We start from the raw sequence: 21,429 nt of genomic DNA on the forward strand, positions 1-21,429 counted from the left end.
AATTCGGAAGAGTCTGCTCCATCTATTGGTCTGACAAGGATGGCAGGATTGATATGGAATTTAATAGGTTCTTTTCCATCTCTGCGTCTACAATTCCATTAATCCCCTTTGCTGTGGACATTGCAGGAATAGTTTATAAGGTTCCGTGTCTCGCTGATTACCTGGAATTATTCCCGAGGAGTGGCTCTTTTTAACCTTTTGACTTTTCTTAGGCAGGCTGAGGCACAAGGGAATGGTCCTTGGATGCAGGGGTGGCTCCAGGCCCCAGCACGCCAAGCACGTGCTTGGGGCAGCATGCCGCGGGGGTCGCTGTGCCGGTCGCCGGGAGGGCGTTAGGCGGCTTTGGTGGACCTCCCACAGGCACAACCGGCAGAGTGCCCCTCGCGGCATGCTGCCCTGCTTGGAGTGGCAAAATGTCTAGAGCCGCCCCTGCTTGGGTGCTAAACTGTGCAACCTGAAATACCAGTGCTGCTGCTGACATGGACTTATATAAATATGCATTGGCATCCCGGATGCCAACTTTTACATTTTGCTTAGTGGCGTGCATTTCCAAAACCGAGGTTGAGGATTTCAGTCACTCATTTCAGAGCAGGGGGAAGCTAAGGACCCCCCCTCCCCCCAAAATCTATTGCTTGGCTTTAAATATTAAATAATACAGCAGCCAAGGGGGTTGCTTTCTCCTCCTTCCTTCTCCAGACAGTAAATGTGTTCTCTTTTTTTCCCCACTCTGTTTTTTTTGCTTTCTGTTTCATTCTTTTAATCTTTTATTTGAGACTTTTTTTTACGATTTGCATTATTTGTTAGTTACGTTACAATGCAATATTCATCTCAATCTGCAGTATCATGACCTTGGAGAGACTAGAAATGGCGCAAATGAATCCTTAGGGAAATTAGCCATCAGATCCCCAGCAGATTATTTAGATAATTTTTTCTCATCTATTTCCTTGTTATTTTGTTCTTTCTTCTTTCCATTTCCTCTGTGCACATTGGGATCACTCTCTTTCCTTTATTTGTCCTTTCCTGTTGTCTGGCCTCTTCTTCCATTCATCCCCTCTTGTTTCAATCCCACTATTTATGCCCCTTTTCCAATTCCCCCCTCTCCTCTCCTCCTGCTCTTTGGGGAGGTGTTTTCCTTATGATGGGCCTGGGGGTGGGAGGCTGCTGTTGTGTTGTCAAAACAGCCAGTACACAGTTTTCTTATGACAAGATGAGGCATGTAAAGAAGGCACCTTTGTATGACCACACATGTTGCACCGCCCCAACACCGGCTATGTAGAATGGATACAACCCTTGCAAGGATAGTGTCTCCCTGCAGGAATATGACGTGGGAAAGGGCTTTCGCAAAGTGAAAGGTGGACTGGTGATCACCCGCCATATATGGCAACCAGGTACTGTTATCAAGTCACTGGACCTGCTCCCACTTAAGTCAATACCAAAACTCCATTGAGTTCATTTGGGTCAGGACTGAGGCCAGATTGTAAATCACTTGAGTATTATCCCTGTCTGCATTCTAACTGAATTTATTTTATGTTTTTTTTCCTCTTACATGCCTCAGCACAAAACCCAGGTAATCTAGTTTTGCAAGTAAAGTGTCTTTGGTGGATGTTATCAAACAATATTTTTCTTATTTATCTCATCTTCACAAGCATTTGCATGGTATCCATCACTGGTGCCCAGGTGCCTGTAAGAGTGATGTTTTTTTTGGTTTATTACATTCATATACCTGCCTGTCTCTAGGATGTGATTAATCCTCTGTCCTACTTTTTCTGGATGGAACAGCTCAAAAATCAGTCCTTTTCACAGTGATGAGCAACAAGGAAACGGCAGAAAACAGAAATGAAACCGGAGGTCAAAACAGAAGTTGCAGGGATTGGGACAGGCGATGAGCAAGGACTTCTGTGGAGTGATTTTGAGCTAGGGGGTACAGCACTGCAGGGGGCAGTGATGAAATAGGACTGATCAGAGACTCAGATCTCAGTTCTTTTTTTCATTCTTATTTTTTATTTTCTTTCTCTTTCTGTTTTAGTCTTTCAAAATGTTACTTGCTCGAGTGACACAGAAGCATTTAAAACAAATTAAATACAAGGTACTTAGTTAAATGCAAGGTACTTCTTTTGCTCTGATGGAATAGCAGTGCCACAGCATAGCACTGTGTCCCACACTGGAGACAGAGAGGGGAGGTCTTTACTGATGTTTCCTGCTACACTCTTTTCCAAACTGATGTACAAGGTACTCGGGCAGCTTTGAAAGGGCATTCAGCACATTCAGCAGCATGGACATGTTTAATTTTATTTTACTGCATTTCATTGCCCCTAGGTATTAGATCGGGGACGACAACCTTTCAGAGATGGTGTGCCGAGTCTTAATTTATTCACTCTGATTTCAGGTTTCGTGTGCCAGTCATACATTTTAACGTTTTTAGAAGGTCTCTTTCTCTAAGTCTATAATATATAACTAAACTATTGTTGTATGTAAAGTAAATAAGGTTTTTAAAACGTTTAAGAAGCTGCATTTAAAATTAAATTAAAAGGCAGAGCCCTCTGATCAGTGACCAGGACCCGGGCAGTGTGAGTGCCACTGAAAATCAGCTCACACGTGCCATCGGTTGCCTACCCCTGTACAGCTGAACCTTAACTGCACTTGCTTTTGTAAATGAAGGTCACAAACTTACTATTTCTTAACTATAGTTTTTTGGTTGAGGAGTGTTTTTCTGGTGGTGTTCAACTCCTTTCAGTATTTTGAGTGGTTTCCAGAAATATCCTACAATAATAATAGGCCTAATTGTAGAAGCTCGTTAACTCAGGATGCAGAGCAGAGGTGAAGATATGGACTGAAACTGCTAGTCAAATGCTCTGTCAGCTCAAGTGGTGTGGAGCAGAGTTGACATTTTGTTCAAAATTAATGAAACAATTTTGTTTTTAAATGCCAGAAAGACACTATAGGTTGATTAGCAAAATGCTGACTACTCTAAACATCTTTCATAACAAAGACTACAAACACTGCAGATCTGCTTTCAATAGCAGTTACAAGGCCTCTTGCTTTCAATAGTTAATTCCAAGCCCCCCCTCTCACTGAGGCTTAGCAGTAACAATCAAAATCCTATGCTTAGAATGTTGGCATGCTGAGCACATTTAAAAACCCCCACATCTGTGTTCTCTATGGATGTTCTATTATGTGTATCTCATACCCCTAGTTCAATCTAAAGTGTAGCATTTAGAAGCACTGAGCTAATCGCTGCTTTTGTTGCCTCTCCTGAAAAGTTGTTTGCAAGAACCATAGTGGTAATTTGGGCAATGCGTGAGCTCCTAGATTCAGCAACCGAAACAAAAAGAAGCTGGGGTAGGGTGTAGTCCCTAAAGGGTCCATCAGCAAAGCCTTGGAAGGAAACTGAAAATGCAGATGATTAGGAATAAAATGGAATTCCAGAGAGAGATAAAAAGAGATGCCATGTGAAAAATTAATATGTTGAGGATGTTGAATCCCAAATCTGATAGTATTATAGGGAAGGTGGAGGCAGGGGTGAACAGATCAGTTGAAAAAAAATTGAAAAATGAATACAATCTGGAAACACTGTATTCCCAAAAGAAACATAACTTTCTTCTTCCTCGTCATCAAACTGGGAGCAGATGCGCACGTAGGATTGCAGGCAGAAATCTGGAGATTTGCTCTAACCAACAGAGAAGTTACAGGGCATCGCTCTGCCTGTTTGGTATTATTACTCCAGGATTATGGAATCTGGGCCTGAAAAAGAATGACAAAGTGGGTAAGTTGTCTCTATATCCTGGGACCAGCTCGGCTACAACTACCCTGCATGCCACACTGGAAAAGAATAGCAATGCTAACTTGATATCTAGTCTGTTGATCCAGGCTCCTGAGATCCATTCATATTTCAGTACTTTGCACTGATAAAAGGTTGACTGTTCTTAAGACACAACACTGCATGTTGGGTCACCTGTCTAGATCATTAAGGATTGGCAGAGGTGGCCTAATAGTGTGCAGCATCCCACCTAAGAGCAAGGCCCTAAGCAAGGAGGGCACGTGGAGTAGCCTCCTTTCAGGTCCTGATGCTGGAGAACAAGTTGGGTGCTAAATTTACTCTCAGTGGCTTATGAGTAAGGCTGTGAGTCTGTCACAGATTCCGTGATTTCCTGGGACCTCTGTGACTTCTGCAGCTGGCAAGTACGACTGACCCAAGGGCCGTTGGAGCAGCTTGGGTGGCCCCGGGGTCAGCTGCACTGCCCCCACAACAGCGGCGGTCCTGGGCTGCCCCCGCCAGCAGCAGTGCGTCAGTCCCAACCTGGCAGGGCTGTCCCCCACCAGTAGCAGCGGCGGTCCTAAGCAGTCCCCCACCAGCAGGGGCGGCTGCCGTGGTCCCAGGCGGGCAGGGCCATTCCCTGCTGTGCCAGCCCCCCGCAACCCAGAATGTATACCAGTGGGCACCCCAGAGACCCCTCCAGCTAGGGTGACCAGACAGCAAGTGTGAAAAATCGGGATGGGGGTGGAGGGTAATAGGAGCCTATATAAGAAAAAGACCCCAAAATTGGGACTGTCCCTATAAAATCAGGACATCTGGTCACCCTACCTCCAGCAGGTGCACCCAGCAGAGGCCCCCCTCCAGAGCAGCAGCTTCGCACCCAGAACGCCCCGCAAACACCAAAGATTTAGTCAGGGGTATATAGTAGAAGTCATGGACAGGTTCCATGACAGTGAATTATTGTTTATTGCCCCTGACCCGTGCATGACTTTTACTAAAAATTCCCATGGCTAAATCTTATCCTTAATTACAAGTTTGAGTCTGTGCAAGACTGTGAATTCCCTATGCAGCCCCAGAAATAACTACTTTGTGCCTCTTGTTGGAGGAATCATTGGTGTACTGTTTATGCATAGAATCTTGAATGGCAGATCAATAACAGAAGAAACTGTTTCTTGTATTTATCTACTCCTGCCTCTCAGGCAGTGGCCCAGGCAGAATTTTGCTTGCCCTAGCCAATGGGATTTTCAGCTGTATCTACTCAGCAGAGTGGCTCTAGTTTTCTCTGGGATTAAAGAAGACCATACAAAATATAATACAATATATGTACAAAGGGGTGCAAGAGGAAGGAGGGGAGAAATGGGGATTGAGAGTGCTTATGACCTGGATGATGAAATACACATAGAATTAGGTGGGTGGGAATGGAAAAGGGTTTTATATACCTGTTGCAGAACTAGCAAAATTCTGCTTGCACATAGTCAATAATTTTTTGATTTGATGGACAAGTGAGATATGTTTTCTACCTCATTATTACCTTGGTAAAGGGTAGCCAACAGTTTTGGAACCAGAGCTAATGAAATTCCAGGACATTTTTGCAAGTCTTCTATATATGTACAGGCAAGTGAAATATTCTTCCTTCTTCCCTCCCCAAAAAGTATTATCAGGATAAAGGGGGGGACAAGTATATTTTGAAGATAGGTGAGTGAATTTTCAGGGCATTTGTGAAAGGCTTCTATATATTGGACACGTTTTAGTCAGTGTATATGGACAATAAAAATGAATCATTTAATCTTTTTAAAATTACATAGACGGTAATGAACAATTTAGTTATTACCTGCATTGGTGGTTCAGTGGTAGAATTCTCGCCTGCCACGCGGGAGGCCCGGGTTCGATTCCCGGCCAATGCATGTCTCGCTTTTTCGCCCCGGATTCACTGTGATTCAATATTTTTGCCTCTGCGGGTCTCTCCGGCAGTGGGGACGGGTCCCCGCCGAGCACCACAACAGCAGAAGGGCCCCAGGCCTGCGCGCTCTGAGTCAGGAGGCCCCAGCGCGCGGCTCCGCAGGAGCGGGGGCGGCCTAGGCGCGCTGCTCCCCCAGCGGGCTGGAGGCGGCGGGCGGACGAGATGGAAGTGTAAGGAGCCTCGGCGCGCGTGTAGGCCGCTCCCGGGCGCCGCGTGGGCCCGGCTTAGGGACCCCCCCGCCGGCCGAGCACCCACTGAAAGGGGACCGCGTCCAGGGGGGTTGGCCTGGAGGGGGGAGCCTCTCTTGGGGGGGGGCTGGCTGGAGGGGGAGGTGGGTGAGGGAAGCCCCAGTTGCGGGGGTCTGGCTGCAGGGGAGCTGGGGGAGGGGATCCACTCTGGGGGGGGGGTCTGCCTACTGGGGGAGAGGAGCCTTGATTTGGGGGGGGGGTCTGGCTGGAGAGGGAGAGGAGCCCTGTTTGAGGGGTCTGGATGGGAGGGGAGCTGCGAGAGGGGATCCCCTCTTGGGGTGGGGTCTGGGTACAGGAGTGGGATGTGGACTTTGCTTGAAAAATATTGCTGAAACATATAATTGAGTAAAACACCATGGGAATAGTTTTAACCTACTAATAAAACCATCCTTTCTGGTCAGATGTGCATGGACATAACATTCTTCCCATCTTTTTTCTCTGTTCTTGCCATAAAGTAAAATCCAAATCCTGCTTCTGAGGATCCTTGGGGACCTTTATGCCTGCTTGCAAGAATGGAGCAGACTAGCCAAAATAGGCAGTCTCACTTTTTGGAAGTGTGTACTACTGTCTATTTAAAAATACGCAGGTTTGTGTTGGATAACATGCCAGCACCCAGCTATACAACAAATTGCTGGAGTTCCTAGCACTACTGCCCTGAATCAGCACTCTTTCTGTTGTAGTAACTTTCTGGTTTGTTTGTTTGTTTATTTTTGTTTGTTTGATTATCTTAACTGCTTTCAAGGTTTGCAGGCTAGGCAAGAATTCGACTTGTCTCTTGTGTTTTGAATTGTAGGTTGCATGCATGCAAATTATGCTTCCAAAAAGTGAGACTGCCTATTTTGGCAATGTCTCTGAGACACAAAATAATCCAATCTTTCATTTAACCTATTTTGAATTTAAAAAACGAATTCTAGAGATAATTATTAAACTATTATTTATAGAAAGCAAATTTCATATATGTTGAGGTGTGCTGTTATCTACATACATACAGCACTGATTTCTGATAAATATGGGTATTAAGGTACTAGAACCTCAGCTCATGTGTGTCAGCACAGCTTCTTCGCTGACGTCAGTGGACCTAACAGTGTTCTATACCATCTGAGACGCTGTCTCTCCATTATTATAATTAAAGCTACTTATTGAAATTCAGAAGTGGATACTGAAGAAGGGTGTTGTTTTCATTAAAAATAGAGGACCGTATTCTATCAGCCTTGAACTGAGTAGCAACTTTTAGAGTAAGGCCCCTTCCCTGCAAGCTACTGTGCTTGCAAGGACCTCTGTGTATGCCCAAAGCAATTAGCAGGATCAGGACATAAGTGGCTATTCAACATGTGACAGGATCTAGCCCACTGAAAAATTCCTACTCATTCCTTTGGTGAATAGGGCCTGTCATGACTGTCTGATCCTGGAAACAAACACTTATGCACATGCCTATCTCTACAACTGAGCATGGCCCCATTGATTTCAATGTGATTGCTCATAATAGTAAAGTTAAGTACGTGCATAAGTGGTTGCAGGATTTGGGGCCTAGGATCCTGATCCTGCAGTGAGTCCGTGGGAGTGGACCTTTGCCCATTGGATATGGTGGGAGTATTATGCAGTCCACCCTGCATAGAACTCTCAGCCCTGTTGGGGCCTAATGAACAAACACCCCATCTTGTTCCTCCAGGAGTCCTTAGAAGAGGAAAATCTTCAGATAAAATTGTCACAAAGCTCTAGAGATTCAAAGGTGAAAATTTGCTATATTCCTCCCTCTCCCTTCCCCCTTCCCCCCCCAAAAGCTCACAAAATGTTTTGATTTAGAAATGGATTGTAGTTTTCAATGTTAGAAGCATAAGGTGCCAGTAATAACTTTTAAAAAATAAAGGCTCCCATACAGTAAAATTAATAGTATTATATCAAGAAAAATCTTTCAGCAGTATTTCACTTAGGATAGCAATTAAGGCCATTAATAAGTCTTGAAGGGACTCTAATACATTAGAGTTGGTTTTAAAATCGTCAGTTTTCCTTTTCTGTTCAACTCAGTCAGCGGAGTGCTATGTTTAAACATCTGATAAAACTACATATTGAACCGATATAAAAAATAAAGTAAATTTTGGCATTTTATGTACATTCTTTTCTTTAAATATTTTGGTTTGTTATTTTTTATTATCCACAAGAGGGCTGTGACTGATGTGAAGACTGAAATCTATACTTTATAAACGGTGCCAGTTTTTCATAAAGACGTAACTCAGCTTGAATAAGCACACTAGCAATAATGTTTCTATTATATTGTTCACTTTAAATTCCTGCTAGCCTGGCAAAATATAAAATGTTGAGAAGATCCAAAGTCTGGATGGGTTTAGGTTTGGCACACATTGATACATGAAAAGAGTTTAAGCCCTTGTGCCCTAAAACCCCCTGAACTGTAGAGGTGTACAGTTTTAAAAACAAACCAATCCTTTGACTTAAATGTAGTTTAAAAACCTTATTCTCCACAGACCCACATCCTGAAAACTTTTTGTTTACTGCACATAATCATCTCAGTTTTTTAATTGGATGATTTTATATGTGATTCTTCTATGGCATTATTGTTATTATTTATAACAAAAAATGTCCTTATCCATACGGATTTCTGTGGCAATTGACTGAATGCAAAGATTCCAAAGAACTGCATTTACCAAATAAACAAAAGTGACATGGTTCGTAAAACATGAATGAAAACTGATGTGTGTGAGCTTACTTGCTGAAGATTCTCTGGAGTCAGTTTAGGAGATCCCTTTCATTTAAAATCAATAATAGAACCTGTGGAAGTTTGTGGAAGGCATTTAGCTTGTTTGAATGTGATGAATGTGACAGTTCTATTCAAACAGTCAACTACTTGACAATGCATTCTACCTTTTTATATGGTGCAACACAGACCTCAGAGAAAAGCATTTGCTATGTGTTTTTGTATGGTAACTTTCTGTTGTTGTTACTACTGTCTGTTTGCTCAGCAGAATGTATTGTGCTCTTGGCTAGTTTTTCTACATAACATTTATTTATTTATTTGTTTATTTAAAAGAGTAAAATTACAGTATCATCTACTTAGGGCATGCTTAACTCAGAGCAAACCTGTTTAGCCTAATGATAGTGAATGTCAATGATTCTTGGTTAATTGGGATAAAATTATTCTATGTTTCACTTAGTGGGGAAGCATTTGGTTGATGGGAAACTCTAAATTTGAGTGCTGGGATTATCTAAACTGTAGTCTGCTAGTGTAGAACTTGTCAAATAAACATTAAAATAACAAACTAAAGATGAAGTGCAATGAATATTACTTTATTCTTTAATTTTTATTCTGTACTGTATATTTTTTTTCTTTTTTATAGTAGTCTTCTGTAATGGTTCTGCCTATCACCCTTCACTCAGACAAAACTTCAGGGAGTTTTATCTAATTCTGGAGTAATGGGGCAGGTTCTTAATTAGGATGATAAGCCATTCCGTGGAGTGTCCCAGTTAAGAGGGTTCTGTTGTGCAGGTTAAACACTTCCTGATGCTTTGTGGGCTGAGTTGTAGCCAAATATTCTTACAGTTAGTTTGTGTAATAGCTGCTTTTGGAGTGTGCAAAAATAAGTAACTCTGAAAGGCAGCAATAGCCAGAAATTATAGAGGATTTAACAGAATTGTGATCCTGAAGATTTTATTAAAAAAAAATCTCAGAAATTAACAAGAAGTGTTCTCTTTTTTTAGTGTCAACACAGATCAGCAAAGAATAGAGAATAGATTTTTGACAGTTTGGTTTGAGACATGCATAATTTTTTGTTTTTCAGGAAAGACGCCAATGCTGCATTGCTGAGTAACTTTGAGGTAAGTTTATTTGTACTGTGATTTTAAACTGACAATTTATACTCCTTTTGATATCAATGAGAGCATGTCCTGGTCCAAATACAAATAATATCTCCAGGGAGTAGTAACCAGGAAGTCGGGGAGATTTGTGTATGACTTCTGATTTTTCAAATTTGAATTTTTTTTTTTTTATAGATTTGGTAAAATGAGGTCTATTCCTGGCTTTAAAGGGGACCTAGAAATGCTGTTATTGTACTACGCTTCTACCGTGATATAACGCTGTCCTTGGGAGTCAAAAAATCTTACCGTGTTATAGGTGAAACTGTGTTATATTGAACTTGCTTTGATCTGCTGGAGTGCGCAGCCCTGCCTCCTCCCCCCCGCCCCCCGCCCCGGAGTGCTGCTTTACCGTGTTATATCTGAATTTGTGTTATATCGGGTCGCGTTATATCGGGGTAGAGGTGTATTTGCATGGTGAATGTGAGCAGGGTTTGATCCCAAATCTGTTTTAAAAAAAACAAAACAAAACAAAAAAAACCAAATATTAGTGTTGTATGTGTGTCTTCAAATCCATGAGAAAATGGTCCATCAGGACATCAATCATTTTAATTATCTTTTCTCTTCTCCTGCATTTTTATGTTACCAATTTGCTGAATACCCTAACTTTGTTTGTATGCAGTATTCATAACCTGGGGTCTGATTCTCTTTTACACCAGTTTTACATCTGGGCAACTGCCCTGGTTTCTTTGCAGTTATACTGTTCTCTCATCAGGCCCAAAATCTTTAAAGTTGTCAGCTTTGTACCTGTGGAAAGTAATGGCTAAAGGGACATTTTTAAACCAGTCTTAAGACAGAAATGAATAATGATACATGGAAATAAAAAATTAATCCTACAAAAAGTGGAAACATGGACAGGTTACTAAGGATGAGTACAGAAGAATAGCGTGAGCATGTAAAGACAGAATCACAAAGGCTAAGGCACAAATTGGGTTATACCTAGAAAAGGACATAAAAGGCAATAAGGAGCAGTTCTATAAGTGAGTTAGGAGTGAGAGAAAGATGAAGGAAAGTGTAGGTCCACTACTCGGTGGGGAAGGAGAGTTAAGAATGCATGACGTCAAGAAAGCTGAGGTGTTTAATGCCTATTTTACTTCATTCTTTGCTAATGAGGTTAATAGTGACTAGATACTTCACACAATTAATATTAACAACAAGGGGAAGGGTGCATAAGCCTGAACTGTGAAAGAACAGGTTAAAGAATGTCTAGCTAAGTTAGGTGTATTCAAGTCAGCAGGACCTGATGAAATTCACCCTAGGGTACTTAAGGAGCTAGCTGAAGCAATCTCAGAACTATTAGTGATTATCCTTGAGAACTCTGGTGGACAGGTGAAGCTACAGATGTCTGGAGAAGAGCAAACACAGTACCTCTCTTTAGACAGAGGAACAAAGGGGACCCAAGCAATTATAAAGCAATTACCATAATATCAATATGTGGAAAGATACTGGAACAAATTATTAAACAATCAGTTTGTAAGCACCTACAGGATAATAAGGCAATAAATAATAGCCAGTGTTGGTCTGGTATGATTTGATTTCTTTCTTTGACTGAGTTATTGACCTATTACATGGGAGGGCGCTGTAGACATAATATATCTTGATTTTAATAATGCTTTTGACACAGTCCCACATGACATTCTTGTAAGCAAACTGGGGAAATGTGGTCTAGATAAAATTACTATGTGGTTGGTGCATAACTGGTTGAAGGACCATATTCAGAGAGTATTTAAAAATGGTTTACTGTCAGTCTGGGAGGACGTATGTAGTGGGGTCAAATGGGGTAAGTCCTGAGTCCAGTTCTATTCAATATTTCATTAATGACTTCAATAACGGAATGGAAAGTATGCTTATAAAATTTACAGATGACTCCAAGCTGGGAGGGATTGCAAGCACTTCGAAGGACAGGATTGAAATTCAAAAGGATCTTGACAAATTGGAGTATTGGTCTTAATTTAGCAAGATGAAAGTAAAGAAAGGAAGTGGGAAGTACTACACTTGGGAGGGAAAACTCAGATGCAGAACAACAAAACAGAATAATTGTCCAGGCAGTAGTACTGCTAAAAAGAATCTGGGTTTTATGGTGGGAAAAGCCAATATTATTCTGTGGTGTGTTAATAGGAGTCCTGTATGTAAAACACGGGAGATAATTGTCTCACATTACTCAGCCTTGGTGAGGCTTCATCTGAAATTCTGTGTCCAGTTCTGGGTGCACACTTTAGGAAAGATGTGGACAAATTGGAGGGAAGAAAAGAGGAACAAAAATGACAAAAGGTTTAGAAAACCTGACCTAACAGGAAAGGTTAAAAAAAATGTTGGCATATTTCATCTTGAAAAGAGAAGGCTGAGGGGAAACTTACTGTCTTCAAATATAGTTGCTATAAAAAGGAGGAGGATCAATTGTTTTTCATGTCCGCTGAAGATAGGATAAGAATTTTTGGATTTAGTCTAAAGCAAGAGACATAGAGGTTTGATATTAGGAACAACCCTTCAACTACAAGAATAGTTAAGTACCGATACAGACTTCCAAGGGTCATTTTGAATCTGTCATTGAAGGTTCTTAGAAACAAGTTGGACAAATATCTGTCAGGAACGGTCTTAGGTATACTTGTTCCTGCCTCAGCATGGGGCTAGACTAGATGACCTTTCAATGTCCCTTCCAGCCCTACATTTCTGTGATCAACTGCTGAATCCATTTTCATGTTGCAGAGAAAAACAGAATTAGAACTGGAGGAAATCTTTGCAAAAAAAAAAATAAATATCCAGATGTTATCTGAAATGGCTGCTGATAGCAGAGTCACTACTTCATGCTTAACTTGAACCATCCTGCAGCTCAGAACTCTCTTAAGTACCTACTGAAATTAAAATAAGTGCTTTAAAAAAAAAAAAAAAGCTCTTCGTAAGTCTCTTACTACTTAATTTTAAAAATCTTGGAGTAAGTCCACACTACAGAAGAAATGTGTTTTCTTAACATGATAAAATCTTAGTAATGGCAAACAGTTTGTTGTTTGGAAATGTGTTAGTGGGGTCAGGTAAACTCCAAAGGGGAGCCTAGGGTTTACCTTGCCCTGCTAACACACATGAGAACAACTGCCTTGTCTTGATTAAGATTTTACCATGTTAGCTAAGAAAACACCTTTTTTTCCTAGTGAAGAGAAGGCCTTATTGAGCCTTTTTTACAGTCTTCAGACTGAAAATGCCTTTTTGGTGATGGTAAGATGGAAATGTGACATTAGTATGAGGTGCAAATTCAACCAAGTAACTTGAGGATTTCAGTTGGAAGGAATCTTATTGTTTAAGAAATAGAAAATAGCCCATGGTTTTAGGTCAGAGTGTGGTATTAAATGTCTATTTAAAAAAATCTACCATTTCAGAATGGAAAGCAAGAAGTATGGAAGAGATTATTGCTTGCTGAATCAGACCTTTCCAATACTTCTGTGTATTCCTTTTTCAACATGCAAGGATGTTATGGTAAAATTGGGTATGGATTCTGCCTTTCATGTGCAAGAAGAATTCTTGCATTGTGTAATCTTCTGGCACCTCAGAACAAGGGCCTAGTGCAATGAGGTGCTGATCACTTTGCAAGATCAGACCCTTAATTATATGTGCTAAATATCTGCATTTAAAACCACTTTCTGTCCCTCAGTCTATGCCAACATCCTCTTAGTCTCAGTGCCTCCCCACTGTTGCCATATATACCCATATGTGCTGAGTGAGAAAGTGAAAGAAAGTGGAAAATGGAATTATAGATGAGACTGCTCATTCACCATTTCCTTTTCTCAGCATAGTTGTCTCAGCACATATAACTTTTTAATTCTTTTCAGGAAGGGATTTGCAGTGTCTGCAGCTGTAGGCATTTTAAGCACATTTTTCAGCACTCTTCATTGTACAGTTTCCTCTAAAACTAGTATTCGATTTCCCTTGGGCTGCTAATTTCTCTGTATTGCAGCTTGACGAGGGTGTCTAACGCAGTCAATGGCAAGCTCATATTTCTCACTAAAAATGTCTGAATAAAGCACAGGACTGTGAGTCAAGAGATCTGGGTTCTATCCCTGTTTCTTTGAAAGATTTCCTTGGGCTAGTTGCTTCCCCTGTTTGTGCCTCATTTTCAACATCTGCACACAACACTTGCTGGTCTCAGTAGTGTATTGGTATGTACTGTGGTATACAGTTAATGTGTTCACAGTGCATTGAGATCTCGGGTGGCAGGTGCTATAAATCTGCAAAATTATAGGAACTGATATCTCACATAGGATTATGGCTAGTTATGTTTCTCTTGACCACAGTTAGAAAATGCCCACTAGTCTTGAAGGAACTGTGCTGACAAAGATGAAGGCAGGGGGAATCTTGCACAATTATGCTTTCTTCCCTATCTTCTTCTATAAGAGAAAATGTTACAAAAGAGTAATGCATTGGTTAGAATAAGTAAAGTGAGCTCTAATTCACTTTCCCTCATTTAACCTGATATTTGTTTGTATGTAGGTTTGTGGAGCCAGTGTCCTCTTTCAAGTCCCAGTTTGGTTATATATATTTACACTGTATTTAGTATATAAGGTTTCACTTTGTTTGAAGATCTGTTATAGCAACATTTGCTGTAATGGCAGAGTTAGCATTAGTAACTGGAAACATTGCTCATCATATTTCATTGTATTTTTATGAACCAGTAATTTTAACAAGGCCATGTAAGTGGAACTTGAGTGGGGCATGTTAAAAACTAAGGAAGCAGAAATAGAAGGGTGTCCATTACTTAGATCAGTGGTTCCCAACCTCTTTCGTCTGGCGGGTGCCAGATGATGAGCCACAGAGGACTGTGGCAGTGGACAAGCATCCACCGAAATTCCGCCAACAAGTGGCAACTTCAATAGGCGTCGCTGCCGAAATGCCTCCGACAAGTAGCATCATCCAGAGGTGTTGCCGCCGAAATACCGCTGAAAATCGGTGGCGACGCCTCTGGATGACGCAGCTTGTCGGTGGCATTTCGGCGCATGCTAGTCTGCCAGCCAGTATGTGGACGCACTTAGATACACCGCGTTGGGGACCCCGACTTAGATTTTGTTATCGGCTTTGGACATATTGTGAGGCATGAGGTGAAGGCACTCACAGTAAGTGCACAAATAGCCAAATTGTTCCCAGGCAATGCAGTTTTAGTTTAATATGGATCTTTGGTTGTGGATCCAGTATTTAAGGCAGCAAGCAGCATTGTTGTTAAAGTAAGTTTAAAAACTACAACAGACAATTCAGAAATGGGGCACGTAAGCAGTTTTTTTTTTTGGTTTATTGCAACCTTAAAAATAGTACCATCCGCTACTCTGGGCTCAAATATGATGAGTACAGTATAAATGCTTGTAGAGAAATACTGTTTTTTAACTAAATGTTTAGATAATTCTTTTTTAAACTTAAAATCTGCTCCCTCTTCTGAGTTCATTAGTGACATACCAGAATGCATGATTGCAGGAGAATATATGCATCAGAAGAGACTCTTGGTATCAGCTATGACCCATAAGGATGATTTTGGGGGAGGGTCTCTGTGAACACAGAACCATCAGTGGACTTTCACAGAGTATAAAAGGAATTTTAAATAGAGTATTTAAACCATTTCTGTACTGCATGCCTCCCACAGCCTGGCTGGGAGCAGTTAAGCATGTGAACCACTGAAGCCTAAGAACTTTGCTGCACTGAGGCCGAAAAGAATAACAGAAGTTGTCTTTACATTTTACTGCAGCTCTGACTGTCATGCAAGAAGATGTAGCAACAGTGTAGTAGGTTTGTCAATACTTTATTTTAGAAACTGAAACATAATTTATTTTAAAAAATTCTTATTACATAAAACATCAAATGGTTAATTTCATTCCTACAGCTTTGAGCATTCAAAAATGTGGAGACATCTTTATTACTGTTTTTTCAACAATATTGTTGCTTTTATTTATTTTTTCTAAGGAACTCATGTACTAATTAATTCTGTTGAGTTTTTTATACCATATTTATCACTGTGGCAGCTGAGCACACTGTTAAGCTGATCCCAGAAATACTTACTATTAAGCATAGTGCTTACTGCAAGCGGTTCCACTGAAGTAAATTTATAGTAGCACCACTACATTTAGTCGTGTTTGCAGCATCAGGCCCTAATTTTTTAGGCTCATTACAAACATACAATTGTAGGGCACCCATTCTTCTTGCACCCACAGCACACTTGAGTTTTTGTAAAGCAGAATATTTTGAATATTTTTCTTCTAATATTGTAGGCTAATGTATACACACACTACATACTATAAGATAGGGCCATATCCTGCAGCCGGTATTCCAGCAACAGTCACACTGATTTCAGTAGGAGTTTCAGTTAAGAACTGCAAGTTGTGGCACATAACTAGCAGTTGCACAGAATAGAGTTAAGTGGCTGATAGTTTCATTCTGATAACCACTTTTTCCATTGGGGCTTTTGGGTAAGGCTTCAACAAGTGCTGATAGTCCATTCAAATATCTGCACTTCCTATATCTTTTTGTTCAACATAATTCAAGGCCAATAACCATAATTTAGAATGATCTGCTGTCTCATCATTTCTTGTATACAAATAATTTTTCTATTACGAAAATGTCTCCATTTTACTCACTCAGTCAGTCACTAGCAGGGCAATCTTTTGTATTTGATCGGTAATATTTTAATAACACATGTTTAAAAATGGCAGTAGAAAAAATGCTAAACTAGTTCAAAAAATCTTTTAAAGTATTTTAGTAATAAAATATGTTTTTTTTCTTTTTAGGTGTTCCAGTTACTTACCGATCTTAAGCAGCAGCGCAAAGATAGTGGAAAACACAAACAGAGCTCTGGCCAGCAGAATCTGAACACTATCATGTACGAAGTGAGTGGAGCTACACATTCCCTTAAGCACTCTAGCAGAAGTCAGAGGCTGGACTGTATCACAGTGTTCATCATTTACAGTCACACATGCAAAATTAAGTCTTGGAATTTTCCTGCTGATGAACATTGTTTCAGTAAATATATATTTGACTTTTGTAATATAACTTTCCTCCCCAAAGTGCTGCTTAAACTGCGTGCGTACAGCACAACTGAATGCAGCCCCCTAGGTGGAAAGTGCTGGCTAGCTGGTGTGCACCATCATGGAGGAAAGGAGCAATTCTGGTCAAGGACACAAGGACAAACTCCTGCTCTTATGAAAATTGCCAAAGGATTTTTAATGTTTATAGAGAGCAGACAGGCTGTGTCTCTGGTTTTGAGGTGTCATTCAAAAGACTTCAACACAGCAAACTACATTCAATATATTTTTTAAGCCTGCCAGCACATGCTGCCAGTATATGAATCTGTACTTCCTGGGAGTCTAGGAGTTTGAGACCTGAGGGTTAGAACACACATGATCTATAGATTTCTCTGTTAAAAACAAGTAAATTAAATTCTCCAACTTGGATTACACAGTGTAACTAAATTATACATTCAGTCACTGGTAAATTCAGTATTAATTTTTTGATGTATTGTTGGAAAAATCTTTAAAACTATTATTTACTGATGGTTAACATGATGAGATGGTTCTGAATATCTTAGATTAGCAGCTTTATCAAATGTAACTACTTAAAAGAATTGTAGTTTGACTTCTGGTGGCTATGGAAGAGAATTGTCTTTAATATCACCATAGTTAATACTGGGCCAGTTCCAGCTTTCCTAGCCTGCATGAATAGTCCTATTGGCTGCTGGGGAACTATTCATGTGAGCAAGATTTCGTCCAGGCTTGCTCTTTTGTTTATTTTTTTGTCTGAAAGGGCAAAATTGAAGTGTATAGGCCTTAGATTTGATAAAACAGAAGTTTACAAAATTCTAGTTTAATTTGACATTGAGATTTACTATCTCATTCTCAGGTGTTTCAAATATATGGGGGAAAAGACCATTCTGTGATTATATTTCTCTAAACATAATTTACAGTTTAACTCTTTAATGATATTGTTGCCAGTATAGGAAATGCTTTCACATGCATTTTGCCATCTAGACATTTATTCTGTGCCAGTAGAAAGAGAGATGTTAATTCTAGGTGTACTTGCTTTAGGTACTTGACTTAATGGAATTATTTCTGTCCATCATCAGGCAAGCACACTCACAAGTTTTGTGCATACATGTGCCCACTGGTGTTGCAGTCGCTGGATCTAGCTTAGTAAACAGGAACTGAATTTTGATGTGAACATAATATGACATTTCTATACTTTTAATTGATTTTTTTTTAATGGAAGACGCAGCAGAGTTTTGAAAAGAAATCATTATAGAATTGAAATAGCACTGTGTTCCTCTAATAGAAAATGATATTTTAATGGGGCAATTGGTAAATAATAGTAACATTTAGTATGGTTGTACTTTTTTATTTCAGAAAAATGCAAGAATTTTCTGGAACCCTATACTGATCCCAATTCCTTATAGTGGGTTTTTGTCAAGCAGTGTTCACAAAAGCTCATAAGTTATTGTCAAATTAAAAAGGAAGCTGTAAACTGCAGTCTGCATATACTTATTTAAAACTAAAGCAGGGATTCTTCACCAAGCCTTCCATTTAGTTAGGATGACAGGCTCGGATATTATCTGTCATCTTGGATTCTCATTCATTTAAACAGAGACACAAAACATCACATATCCTTTAAAGCGTATGTTACTGTAAAAGATAAACAGAGCAGGGAAGTGAATTGTCTCACTGAAAATATCTGAATAAATTACTACAATATCCTTGCAACGTTTTTTTTTTAATTGTGATCTGCATAAATAACTTCTGAACTCTTTGAGAAAGCACAGCCAAATATGCTGAATACAGTAGGCTTTCAGCCGTAAAAGATGAAAACATCCTTATGCTGGAAGGCTTTGTTTCAGTTGTGGAGCTCAAATTAGCTATTTATGGCCTGGCAATGAGAGTACCACTGGCACTGAATTCATGAACACTTGGCAGAAAATAACTTTACATGATCCCAAGGATGAATACGATAAGGTGGTTCATCAGTTCGGTTTTAACAACTGGATGCCTTTTTAAACAAGGTTTTGAAATCCTCTGTATTGTTAGAATTATACATATACAAAACATTTTAAATCTCTGATGATGTTAAAAATACCTTGGTCCCAATTTGATCTGCCAGTTAAGATTATTTCATTCAAATTAATAAAGAAAATGTGTTATAAGTGAATACCCTTTGAATTGCATCTGTTCAAATGCTTAGCACTAAAAAAGGACCTTTCATCCATACACTTCAGTGCACTTTACAAATCTGGGTAGATATTATCCTCATTTTACAGATGGGCAAGTGAAGTTACAGGGAGGTCAAGTGATTGCCCAACACTACAGAGGGAACCCTCGCAGTTGGGTTAGAACATAGGAGTTCCTGTTTTTCAGCATTAGACCGTGTCTTTCTGTATGGACCAGCTTAGAAGGGTTTCCTAGATAAGTGCTGTGATAATTGCCATCAAATAATTACTTTTTTATGTACTGCCTGTTGCTTACACTTTCAGCAGAAATTAATATGATCTTCGTGAATCAAGAGAAATCCAAATGATTGTGCCAATTATGACCGCCCATGCCACCTTCTGAACTACGTTAAAGAATTAAGGTCCCCATTCAGACTTCTCTCAAAAGAATTGAGGAGATTTTTCCTAAAATAACTTGTTTCATAGAGATCTCATAGGACTCAAAGCAAAAATAAATGTGGAGTAACCTGTGTTTTTTTCCAACCTTGTGCAGACATTGAAATACATATCCAAAACACCGTGCAGATTCCAAAGTCCTGAGGTTGTGAGAGATTTCCTCATAGCAATGAAAGGCCATAAACTAACCAAGTAAGTAAAGTTCTTATTTTGAGTATGTTTATATGAATGCATGAGAATATTCAAAACCAGCTCTACATAAAAATAATGTAATAATTTGTTTGCTTTTGCTTAACTTGTCTAATCCAGTTCACGGAAAAATGAAGGACGAAATTAAAATTCTCTGTCTAACCATCCTTTTTTCTCAGATGAACACCTACACATATGCACATTTGCTTTAAATGATGCTGTTTGCCAAAGTTTTCTCAGACTGTTTGCCTGTATTTACCTTATAGTGTTCAGCATGAGTTCTCATAGTCAAAATGCAAAGAAGTGTTAAAAAATATGTTTGCTGAGGTAGAAACTATGTGATGTGGATGGATTTTCAGCAAAATAGAAAGGGACGCTAAGAGGAACCTCAGTGTGTTGAGTCATCTTGCTCATGTCTATCCTCAGAAAAATAAATCCATTCCTAAAAAAAATTGATGTCTCCCCAGCAAAGAATAGGCATACTAGTGTGACTGAACATAAGGTCCCCATAGAGATGTATGGGAAATGTGTAATCTGTTGAAGAAACTAATTCTTGCCTGAGTCTGTGAGTTGCGGATGCTCAGCAGCTGCTCAGAATTGTACACTCTAATTAATTAATGTCTAGCAAATTAAGACGTTTCTTTTCCCCTCTTTGTTTTCCTTGGACACTAAAGGTGTATCCTTTGTGATTTCCAGGAAATCTGTGTTCACTTGAATCAACACCCAGACAACAGGCATAGTCTCTTCTGGGGAATTCAGAGTGGAAGTTCGACTGGCTTCCCTCATACTTGCAACAAGCTTCAAAAACATTTTTTCTCTTAGGCATTAGTGTGAATGGGTATTCCTAGTGCCCGAAATGGCTAGGTTTCCTGCACACCTTCTCATACTGTGAGTGAAGCCTGCCAGAAATTTTCAGACTCATGAGAACTGGAAGGAGTGAGTCAGTTTTTCCCCTCTGCATCTGTTATCTTTTTCCATCCTTCCTTTTTCAAACACAGCTTTTCACAAAGGCTCAGTTGTTTCTATACCATTTGCTTAACACCACCAGGGAACAGTGTACTCCACGTGGATTCTCTGACTACTGTTTTCTCCTATGGAAATTCCATAAAGAAATCTTGCTCTGGAGAGAAGACTAATTTGGTTCTGTCCCAAAAAGACGCATGTTAAGATTATCTGTCATGTACAGTACTACAAGGGAAATGCTTACTTCTTTGGAAACAGCAGTATGTTGGGCAGAAAGAAAATCCGTTTAACCCTTGTGTCTTGGGCCCAGAGTATTAGCGACATTTTGCTGATCATGTTGCATCGCTCTCAGTGTTTGACATTGAGGGGCTAGTACTGAGAAGCCACCTGACTTTAACATCAATACTGTCACTTTGGCTTGTGCTGCTTTCATTCATTTCAACTATTGTCAACATTAATTGCCCAGATAGTATGCCAGCATTGTATCCCACAATGAAGTACTTTACATAGATCCTGTAAATCACATTCATGCAACAAAATTGAAAACACTCTAGGGATTTCTGAGCAAATTGTATGTGTGTGTATAATCTAGGAGGACAGTTTCACCTTCAAGCATTCAGACAAGATCTCCTAATCCCTTCCAGGTCTGACACTGAAGTATCAGTAGAAGCAGCAAAGAGTCCTGTGGCACCTTATAGACTAACAGACGTTTTGGAGCATGAGCTTTCGTGAGTGAATACCCACTTCGTCGGATGCATGCAGTGGAAATTTCCAGGGGCAGGTATATATATGCAAGCAAGAAGCAGACTAGAGATAACGAGGTTAGTTCAATCAGGGA

General features: G+C 40.0%; 1 protein-coding gene and 1 non-coding gene across 3 annotated transcripts in view; both read left to right on the forward strand.

Moving 5' to 3' along the window:
• Positions 1–5,587: 5,587 nt before the first annotated feature.
• On the forward strand, positions 5,588–5,658 carry TRNAG-GCC (transfer RNA glycine (anticodon GCC)). The gene has a single exon. It is a non-coding gene; the product is annotated as a tRNA-Gly (tRNA).
• A 183-nt stretch (positions 5,659–5,841) lies between these two features.
• CRCP (CGRP receptor component) overlaps positions 5,842–21,429 on the forward strand; it is a 42,756-nt gene continuing 27,168 nt past the window's right edge. Inside the window, exons 1-4 of one of the 2 annotated variants that reach the window (XM_032774445.2) lie at positions 5,842–5,884; positions 9,754–9,790; positions 16,582–16,680; positions 19,537–19,631. In XM_032774445.2, coding sequence (XP_032630336.1) covers positions 5,877–5,884; positions 9,754–9,790; positions 16,582–16,680; positions 19,537–19,631 — 239 coding nt within the window. In that variant the 5' untranslated portion in view covers positions 5,842–5,876. Of the gene's footprint in view, positions 5,885–9,715; positions 9,791–16,581; positions 16,681–19,536; positions 19,632–21,429 lie in introns of those variants that run through there. The other variant, XM_032774444.2, reaches the window with a different exon arrangement.

The sequence above is a fragment of the Chelonoidis abingdonii genome, chromosome 20 (assembly GCF_003597395.2).
Source record: "Chelonoidis abingdonii isolate Lonesome George chromosome 20, CheloAbing_2.0, whole genome shotgun sequence".
In the NCBI taxonomy this organism is placed as follows: Eukaryota; Metazoa; Chordata; order Testudines; family Testudinidae; genus Chelonoidis; species Chelonoidis abingdonii.